The sequence below is a fragment of the Alligator sinensis genome, unplaced genomic scaffold, assembly GCF_000455745.1.
Source record: "Alligator sinensis unplaced genomic scaffold, ASM45574v1 scaffold862_1, whole genome shotgun sequence".
Lineage (NCBI taxonomy): Eukaryota > Metazoa > Chordata > Crocodylia > Alligatoridae > Alligator > Alligator sinensis.
In genome coordinates this window covers 626,229-637,107 of record NW_005842066.1, presented here as the reverse complement: position 1 = coordinate 637,107, position 10,879 = coordinate 626,229, and the positions used below count along the sequence as shown (strand labels likewise).

At 38.5% G+C, this 10,879-nt stretch overlaps 1 protein-coding gene across 6 annotated transcripts in view; it reads left to right on the top strand.

Moving 5' to 3' along the window:
• KIF2A (kinesin family member 2A) overlaps positions 1-10,879 on the top strand; it is a 103,814-nt gene that overhangs the window by 46,857 nt on the left and 46,078 nt on the right. For all 6 annotated transcript variants that reach the window (XM_025204008.1, XM_025204013.1, XM_025204014.1 and 3 more), the window contains 3 exons: positions 1,068-1,163; positions 1,881-1,935; positions 6,888-7,050. In XM_025204008.1, the coding sequence (XP_025059793.1) occupies positions 1,068-1,163; positions 1,881-1,935; positions 6,888-7,050 (314 nt within the window). The remainder of the gene's footprint in view (positions 1-1,067; positions 1,164-1,880; positions 1,936-6,887; positions 7,051-10,879) is intronic.

The following is a 10,879-nucleotide window of genomic DNA, read 5'->3' as shown; positions in this document are numbered from 1 at the left end:
CCCTGGGTGTGGGCTCTGAGCTGTTCCCAGCCTCATGTTCTGTGCCCCCGCCCAGCCGCAGCTTCACCTCCACCCCAGTGCTTCCCTACCTGGTGCCCAGAGTGAGGAGGACACCGGGGAAGCCAAGCAGGTGGCGGCTGCAGCAGTGGCAGCAACAGCCCCACCTGGAAGCTGCTAGGCCAGGAGGGGTGGGAGTGAGGCATACGGGCTGGACAGGGTACAATTAGTTGGTGGGCTCCTGTAGGCTAGATGAAATTGCCTGGCAGGCCATAGTTTGCTTCCCCTGTTCTAGTGACTCCATGCAACAGCTCACTTGTCATTTGGGCACAAGCTACAGTGGTTAGTCTGAGAGGGTTAACATTGCCTGTTGGGCTTGCAGGGTCATGTAGAACTGGCAGCCATCTTAAGCAGTCAAACTTCCCCACTTATGCTGGAGAAGTATGTGTTGTATGCTATAAAATATGGTATTTGTTTTAAAATGTAATTGTAATTGCATAACAGTCTAATAAAAAATCTTCAGCTCTTGAAACTAAAGAGTTAAATATTAAGAATAATATTTAGGACAATACTTTTCTGGAATGAACTGTGCATCTCTTTGATTGGTGGGAGAAAACCATGCCAGTAATACATTTTGTATAGATCTACCTAGAAGTTTTCCATTTTAAGTAGGAATTAACAATTTTTAGATTACATCATGTGTTATTTACTATTTAATTTTGTCTCATCTCATGTTGAGACCTTAATCAAGGACATTTCCCACTGCTTACCAATTTAGAGATTAATTTTAAAAGTAAACAGAATGATTGTTTTGCTTTTTCCTATGGAAATACCACTTGCTCCTTGAGTAAATAAATCATATGGTATAGTAAAAAGAAAACATTAAACTACATTAAAAATTCTGTGAACACTGTGGTTTAACTAATGCAAAATATGGCTAAATCATTTTGTAAAAAATATGGAGACTTCAGTAAATGCATCCTTCCAGCCTTCTTTCTGTAGCTTTTCTGGAAACTATTTACAGAGTTAAGGAAAACTGAATCTTCTAATGCTTTTCATCATTTTTATAGGATGTTGATGCCTCAAATCCAAATTATGAAATTATGTGTATGATAAGAGATTTTAGGGGAAGTTTGGATTATAGACCACTGACAACTGCAGATCCTGTAAGTTTATTTCAGGAATTGTTTAATAAAATTACAAATATATTTGCAGCTTTTTTTTACTTCTTATATTTGGTGCTATCTATGCTTATCTTTTAAATTCATTGTTGTATTTATTAGTTGTGGGTGCTTAGCACATGCCTAGTAATCTTTTGTATTATGTAGTTATTGTTTGTTTTATTGTTCAGTTTTTTGTAGAAGGTAACTTGCATTGAAAGGAATAATTAAATTTTATAGGATTACAATGTTAGAACTCTACAGGCATGTATTATAATTGGTCTGTTATCACTTGTACGCTTGGTTTTCTTTAAAGGATCCAAAGTAGGATAGGCACCTAATTTACACACTCAGCTAGAACTTCTGTCAGTAAGATTATGTCCCAGCCTTGGAAGGTAACAAGGAGTTTCAGTTCCTATGGATAATTTATATCATTTGAGCATCTGCCAAAATAAAAGCAGAGGTTAATCTGTGCCCTCTGGGATGTGGTTGACAGTCTACAAGATCAGAGCCTAAGCATTTGTTACAGTGAACATAGGGTTGAGTCACAGGGTTTTTTGGATATTGTGTATGCAAAACCCCTACCGTCTGAATTTATTTATTGGAAGAAAATTTTTTACAAGGCAGTAATTAATCAAAGTAATAGCTGTACTGATCAACTTTTTGAGGATAAAAAAATACCACAATTGAAATGAGTATTTAACCAGGTGTTTTCTTTTTTAGATTGATGAACACAGAATATGCGTTTGTGTACGAAAACGGCCACTCAATAAAAAAGGTATGGCCATTCATGTGTTCAGTTTTTGTTGTTGTTTTTTTGGGTGGGGGGGTTGTTTTTTTTTGCAGGAATTTCTCTTCATAAACAGCAGTTCTTAGAGGTGATAGGATTTGGTATCTCTAATTGTTCTTGTAGTACCATTAAAATTGTAGCCATATTCTATTAGACTGGGGTGGGCAATTTATCAGGGCCCAGGACCGCATAGGGAGTTTTGATCAGCTGTTGTGGGCTGGGTCAGCGCTTCTCCCATTGCCCCCAACAATTCACCTAAACTCCCTATGGGGCTGTGGGCAGGTGGGAGCAGTATTCAGGAGTAGAGAGGAAGGGGCGAGAGAGGCTAGGAGTGCGTCGCTTCACGTGGGGCCAAGCCCTTCCCACTTGTGCCCGGGCAGCCTGCATGCACCACACTCCCTCTGGTACGGGAGGGTGCCCCACCGCCTCCAGGAGTGAGAACTGGAGCTGGAGCCCCTCACACATGACAGGAGTGGCGCAGTGCAGTGCAGCAGGAGCGAGAGAAGCAGCTGCTGGAGGCGGGGGCACAGAACAGCTCCCGACTGGCTGCAGCTGCCGTGGGAACAGCCTGTTGGAAGCTGCTTCTGCTTCTGCCCCAGCACATGTGGCTCCAGCTCCTGGGAGGGCAACTGGCAGCTGAGCCGGAGCCCTGGTGCTGGGGCAGGAGACACCAGCTCGCCCACCCACCTGGAATGGCATGGTGCATCAGGAGCAGGAGCAGCTTCTGGTGGGCTGTTCCAGCATGGCTGCAGCAGGTCAGGTGCTGTTCTATGCCCCCTGCCTCCAGCAGCAGTTCCTCCTCTTGCTCCTGCTGCACTGCGCTGTGCTGCTTCTGGCAGGCGCACAGGGCTTCAGATCCAGATTCAGTGGAAGATAGCTGGGAGCTGAAGCCAGAGCCTTGCATGCTGGGGTAGGAGCCACCTGGCTGAAACTGCTCGCACAGTGGGCACGGCGTGACACATCAGGGGCAAGATCAAAAGTAGGAGCTGCTGCTGGAGGTGGGGGGAAGGGGCACAGAGCAGCACCCAGCTGCAGCTGCACTGGGAACAGACCTGGTAGAAGCTGCATATTGGTCAGGGCCTGAGCCAGTGGGTGTCAGTGGGAGCCCAACACAGAGCATGGCCCCACGTGGAGCGCTGCACGGGCAGCTGTGGGCCAGATCTGGCCTGTGGGCTGTATTTTGCCCACCCCCGTATTGGACACTGTACATACATGTACCAAGAGCTTGTGTCCTTGTCTCTAAGATAGCACTGTGGTTAAAAATCACTGTGGCACCCTGGCGTGTTGCCAGATCCTTTAAAGGGTGCTGGAAAGTATGGAGAGAGAGAAGAGAGGTATGAGGAGATAAATGCAGGCTCAGGCTTATCCCTGCCTGGCTGATCTCCAACTCCTACTGTCTGGCCTCTGCAAGAAAGTAAGCACTATAATACATAAATTACATTCTGAAATTGGGTGCCACACAATTCAGAAAAGTTATGGAGAGGTACCTCAAATCCAGTGAATGGTGTCTTGAGTACACAAAGATTGAGAACCACTGTTCCAAGAACTTGTAATTTAAATAGACAATATGGGTAAAGGGTAAAAGAAATGAAGTACAGTTGCCACCATTTTAGAGACAGGGACTGAGAGAGAGTGAGTGATTTTTTTTCCCAAGGTAATGTGGGGAGTTTTGAGTTGAGCTGGGCAGTGCACTTTTATTATCTTGACTATCACTTCATTGCTTTAACCACAAGATTATGCTTGTCCTCTAATTCATCTCAAATTTTCTTGAGGTGATCTGTAATCTGTTAATTTAAGTTATTGTTAAAGTTTTAACTCAGAATATCCATTCTTATAATGGTGAACATGGAAAATTTATAATCTGAAGTTTAAATGGCTAGGATGTATGCATAACAGATATGAGTATATGTGCATAGGATGTCTCTTATTTATTTTTTTTAATGTGTGGTGGGTATAGTAATATCCTGAGTTATAAATGTTGTTGTGACCCAAGTTGAAGAAAAAGTTTTTTTGTGTGTGTTTGTTTGTTTGCTTTTTTGTTTGTTTTTTTAGAGTTGACAGTGATATTGTATGGGATATCAAATGAGGAGAGTTGTGCATGAGGTGTGAAAGACTAGGTGTGTCAAAATAGGTCCCCAGTTGTACAGTGGAAGGAGAGAGCCATATTCTAATAAATATCTTCTATATTAGGTGGAGGAATATGTTCATATAATAGCCAGCTCTTTGTTCCCAACTATTGAGCCCTAATTGAAATGTTAATTTATATTTGGAAAAGCATTTTCCCTCTGTTAAACCCTTATGTCGTATCTGGGTTGGCTGAAGATCTCAAAGAACATAATTTTCTGAACTCAAATACCACAGATTGCAATGTATCATTCTAACATTCTAATATTGTCACAGAATTACACATTCTGGAAAGTTTCAAGGACGAAGAAAAGAATTTCAGAGAAGAAAAAATAAATATGTCTAGATAGTGAAAGCTCTTCTTCCATGGCCTTTTCTGTTTCTTCTTTATTACTTTTTTCCTCTTATTTCCTGTGATTTTTTTAAGGGTTTTTTTTGCTCTCTGCTCTCTGTTTTCAGATCAATAAAACCATCTAAAATGTGGTTAATTTTAAAGCTGCCTCCCACAGCCTGTTTGTTAGGGGCATTCAGCACATATATTTGGTAGCAGTTCAGTTTTCCATTTAAGCATTCTGTACATTTTTAATAGAGTATGATCTAGAAATCCAGTGCATTTGTGGAGAATGTATTTGGAGAGAGGGTTACAGGTAATAACTTACTATGCTGGAACTTAGTTGGAGGAAAAAAAAGTAATAGCACATGGTAGCAAGCTATCATGAGATATGACTTAGGGTTCAGAACAGAATCACTTGGTTCAAGTTGCAACTACCTTCTGGTTCAGTGGTTGCTATCAAGTTAAAAGTAATTTCATTGCAAATGAGAATGGCTGCTAATTTTTTGCATCTGGTAAAGGACTAAAGAGCAATTCATACAATAAATGATATTATGGAAATAGCAAAATGTGCGCTTTTCATAACAGCTGAAAACATGCCTGCTTTATTTTGGAGGTTTAAAAGGAATGAGACTTCAGCTGCCCTAATCTTTAGTCAGAGAATAAATAGACCTGAAGGTATTAGTGTGTGCTGCCTTGAAGGGGAAAAGAGAAATCTGTTGTGAATTAACAAAGGAATAATTTTTGCATTCAAGACTGTAAAGGTTACTTACTCCACACGTGCACATTTTTCCGCATGCATGCCTTATGAGCTGTATTGGTCATCTGCTTTAAACCACTGTAAAACTTTGCCTGTGTAAGACTTAAATTGTATTCTTATGAAACTTTGTGGGTGTCCCAATAACTCGGCATTGTCTGATAACTGAGCCCTAAAATGTTTAGACTTGTGGGTAATTTGAAAGTTTGAGTGATGTTTATATATTTACAACTATCATAAAAGAACTTAAGATACCCTTGGATAATTGTTTTAGAAGCAAACAGTTTTTGGGTAACTTGAGCCTTGCCTCTGTTGTAAAGTTCTGTGGGCATGTTTTTGCCAGGTAGGGATATGAAAAGATCCTGCGCGATAATTAATATAGCTTTGCTGGCAAAATTCCTCCTGTAGATACCAGCAGAAGAAAGCTTTTACTGTTTAGGATTGCTAGTGTAACTAGCAGAACAGTCCTGCTGGATCTCCTTCAGAGTGTATGATTGTTGTAGTGCCTCCAACATAATTAAAAACAGCCTATACGGCCAAAAGGTTGGGCACCGCTGGTGTAGACTGTTTAGAAGTAAACTTATGGTTTGGTTCCACAATTACTGCACAACATATTTTGTAGTAATGTAGTTGGAAACCAGGTAATTGCACAGGAATGTGGATTTGTGTTGCTGCTTCATACCTGTGCCATTAGAAACTGATTGCCAAAGATCAAGTCATAAGTACTGAATGTAAAGTTTGTCATCGTCTTATATTAAAAATAAATCTGATTCTTAAATTGTGTACCTTCTATATTTTTATGTAGAAAAGCAAGTAAGCAACAATTAATGCACTTGACTATACATATAAAATATCTTTATTTTTGTTCATTTTTTAGATCTTTGGGTTCTACATGCATGTTTTGCTGATTCCTATCTCGTACAATTAACAAGAAACTGCAAAGATGTGTAGTAAATATTACCTGTGAAATCCATAAAGAAATCAAATCCAGGCATAAATGATTAATTTGAAGAGATAACCAACATCCTTTGAGTTCTGTACCCTTTTCTTTACATAAAATAATTTTAGAAAGGGAGTTCATTTTAGAGGAATAACATTTTAAGGATCTTTTGTGTTTTCCTGACTTAGAATTTGGCTCCTAGACTGAGTCTAAATGAGACTATATAGTGCATAGGGTGTGAATATTAGATTTCTGTTTTTTGAAAAATATTCATGTAATACTGATGTAGTATTAAAGACTTAAGCACTGGTGGTTTGAATTCTTTTTAGGTAATTTTAAGTTGTTTATAACTTTGAATGACAAGTCAAATATTATATTGTAGTTGTCTAACTGAAAAGATTATGTATCAAACAGACTTCTATCTAAAAGAAAAAGATAAAACACAGTGTCATAATCTTTGAGTATATGATAAAATATAATCTATATTAACTCCATCATTTTAGAAAAACCATTATAGGATATAAACAGGAAACTGTGAATTATGAAACCTTCATTCTTTTAAGTGGTACTAGAAAGGGGAACAGAAACTGTTGTCTTGAGTAATTTGTACAATCTGTAGGATTTGAGGTGGAATTATGCACTAACAAATCATAATATAGGCCTCAGGAGCCTAGATTCATGTTACTTGGAAAAGTTTTGGTACCTTGGGCAGTTTGAGAATGTAAATGACCAAATGGTGTAAAAGTTAATATGCACTGATAGTTATATCTATTTCATTTACTTAACAGAAACAGTAATGAAAGACCTTGATGTAATAACAATTCCTAGTAAAGATGTTGTGATGGTACATGAACCGAAACAAAAGGTGGATTTAACAAGGTACCTAGAAAACCAAACATTTCGCTTTGACTATGCCTTTGATGACACAGCTCCTAATGAAATGGTTTACAGGTAAGTGTATAAATATTCCTTGTGAAGTTTTTTATTGTTTTTTTTCTGCTGTGACTACCTGTAGGCTTACATTGGCTATAGACTTCACTCCTTCTGTCTTGAAACTTAAGTGTTGCCACTTACATTGATTTGTCAATAAATCTTTGGTTTAACTCAGTTTTATTCTGAATTCTTTATTTGTACATTTATCTCAGCTTTCTAGATGCTAGCATGTATAGAATATTGCTACATTTCTTGTCAACCCTGTCTTAGAATTATAGAAAATTAAGGTTGGAAAGGACTTGATGAGGCCATCTAGTCCAACCCCCTGCTCAGAGCAGGACCATCCCCAACTGTAGCATCCCAGCCAAGGCTTTGTCTAGCTAGGTCTTAAAACCCTCTAAGGATGGAGATTCCACAACCTCTCTGGGTAACCTGTTCCAGTATTTTACTACCTTCTTGATGAGAGTTTTTTCCTAATATCTAACATAAACTTCCCTTCCTGCAACTTCAGACCGTTGCTCCTTGTTTTGTCTTCATACAACTCTGGCAGCTTTCTGTTAACTTCAAGGTCCACCAAAATTAGTATTAAAAGATTATAAATACTACAGAAGAAATCAGTATCTTAATAATAGACCTGTCATAACTCCTGGGGCCCTTAATTATGAATCAGCATCTCATTGTTCTAAGTGCTGTGGAAACAGAGAACAGAAGGGCATTCCCCAAAGAGCTGACACCGAAGTACAGAAGTTGATTATTTGGTAATCGATTACCTGCAAGGTTTTTATATTAACCAAAAAATGTGGTTATATTGGTTCCACCAGTGTAATGAAAGTTACATGTCTGGCGATGTACATGGACTTCACCTTGACTCCATTCGGTTGTAGCCAGTAATCTTGGTCTTGCACTTCTTAGCATGAGTTACTATACAGTAATTTTCATTATGTAAACTTACTGCAGTACATAGAACCATATATTTATTTCATGTTCTTTTAAAAAATATTTCCTGTATAGCAGTTGGGTATAGTTTTTAGTGCTCTTCTCTACTGTGGTGTTTGATTATCCAGAATGACATTATTTATCCTGGATTATTAACGCTATTGTATAGGGTGAAAGAGGAGGACAGATGGATACAGATAGAACAGCAGGGGGTATACAAAGAGATGGAGAGCATGTCTGCGCTTCAGTATAATGTGGAGAATTGGCTTGGGTACTAGAAGCAATCTAGCTGCAACAGCACTGTGCTATGCCCGGGCTAATTTGTTGTGTTGGAAAAGGTACAGCTTTGGAGGACCATCAGATCCTTCTTTTCATCAGTGTTCTTCTGAGTTTCAGGTCCATAGTTACTTGTGGAACAATGCACATTTTATTTTGCTGTAATTCTTTTGTACTACCCCAGCTACATTTGATTCTAGTACCTGACCTAGCTGAGGTGTTGCTACATGACATGCAGTATATAGTATAGACTAACTTGGAAACAACACTGATTAACCTTCTGGGCAGTAGGCTTGGTACCCAAGTGGCCTAATCATTGTTAGGTTTCCTGCAGGTGAAATTGTTCAAAAGGAATGTGATGGGGGAGGGATAGGTGGTTTTGTGCATATTTATGGAAGTACTTCCCATGCTTAATGGGCAGCAGTAGAGAGAACTTCTTCATTCTTGTTTTTAATGTATAAGTGGATGATAGAAGCTGGCATTGTGAGTCGATTGGTATCAGGAGTTGACATTTTGAAATTGAACAGAAGGTGAAAATTAGGATGAGGATATATCCTAAAAGGACCTTGATAAAGAGCTTATGTTTGTGATTCAAAGAAGGCAGAGGCAGCAAAGGGAAACATGCCCTTTGTATTTTAAAAGTGGTTTCTTGATGTACGCTGGGGTCAATCTGTATCCTTGCATGTTTCTTCCTCTTATTCCTTTGCCTTTTCCTCTCATTGTCCAGTGTTAGCCTTTTTGTCTCGCTCCAGTCCTCCTCTTTGAGAGCGTTCTGAATGGCAGTATGTGCTTTTTGCCTCCATTTTAATGATCTTTTTTCCCCTATATCTGCATCTCTTTAACTTCAGTTTTTCTTGCTGTTATTTCTCTTTTTGTAACTGTACTATTTCACTCTAAAAGGTATTTTGGAATATGGTTGGTATTAAAGTTTGTATATTCAGACCCTTCTGCATAGCCTTTTTCAGAAAAGGTTAATAAAACCTTCTGGAAGAGGTATGTGTTTGAACTGAAAAACAAATCTCAACTCTCTATTCTAATAGAGGTTTCCTTTTTCCTTTCATAAACAATGATTCTTCTTCTACTTCTATTGAAGGAAAATCCATGTCATATTCCTCCCATTGAAGAACAATTTGAAACAGGATAGGTGTCCTCATGTACTCCTTGCACTTCACTAATGTCAGAATAAATAAACAGGTTTTATAATTCAGGACTGTAAAACTACTTATTATTTTTTTACACTGAAAGGTTTTCTCAGGGATGCTTGGCTATTCTGCATAATCCTATAGTTTTTGATTAAATAGTGTTGCTATAATATTTTTCTGAATTGATGGCAGTCATGCCAAAATTATAATTTTTTCTTTAATAAAAAATGCATTCATTTTTAAAAATGAAATTTCTTCTGAATTTTCAGGGAAGACCATTCTTTACATTTCTGAAAGGCCCATGATTGCGTTTTAGGAATAACATTGGCATTTTTTAGTTGTTGAACTGCCAATGTTGTATTAAATATTACGTAGATATGGTTGTATTTTTGCTTTGTATTAAGATGGATACAATTAATGCAACGTACCTATTTTCAAACCCAGATAAATAGGTGGTTCACATTTTTGTTCTTAGGTTAGCATTTTAATTTTTTAATGCATTTTCAATATTAAATGCTCCAATGTCCAACCTCAAGTAAATGTCCCTTTATAGTACCATGGGAAAACATAAAAGGAATAAGTGTTTCCGGAAAAAAAGGATGAAGACTTGAATTGATTTGGATTTTTTGGAGTACTTTGTTCGGAAAGTGTTGATTCAAAGAAATGGACACTTTTCCCAGAAATGTACCAGTATTAACAAAACTTTTGTTGTCAGGGTGGAACAGAAACAGATTGTAAATCCTCCGTTTTTTGTGGAGTGGAATCTTGTTCTTGGCCATCCCTAAAATGCAACATGAGGCACAATAACATCTGATAGGCAGTGTAAAGAATCTGCAAGAAAGGAGAGAAACAAGGAAGTTATCACAGGGCCTCTGTCAGGCTTCCCTTTGCTTTAGCAGTTTTCGTGAAGAATGGCAAGAAATTGTAACAAGCCTGAAGCAGCCAGGAGTGAAGGAATAGTTTTAGTTTTAATGTATTTTACCCAATAAGAATGAAAGATAGCAAATTATACTCTGAGATCAAATGGCTTTTCCTGTCTCAACAATGTGTGTGAACTCTTTGATGCCTCTATAGATCCAGTATTTTTTGGCTGACCATCTACTAGATTTAGTTAATCTTGGAGTCTTAAAGGAATTAACCAAAGATGCATCTATTTCAGCATTCTTCATGCAGAAGTTCCTAATACTACCTTCTTCAGAGGAAAGTGAAAGCTTCCCATAATGTGCCTAGCCAGTTGTGTATTACTGCATCAAAGATGGGAAGAACGTAAGAATTGCTGTTTCCTGGGTCAGACTGTTGGCTACAAATGTCCAACCGGGATCCTTAAAATTCTAGTTTATTAGGCGGATTGAAACACTGTAATGAGTTAAATCATAAACCTTGGGGCTGGTCCCCACACACACACACACACACACACACACACACACACACACACACACACACACACACACACACACACACACACACACACACACACACACACACAGTAGCAA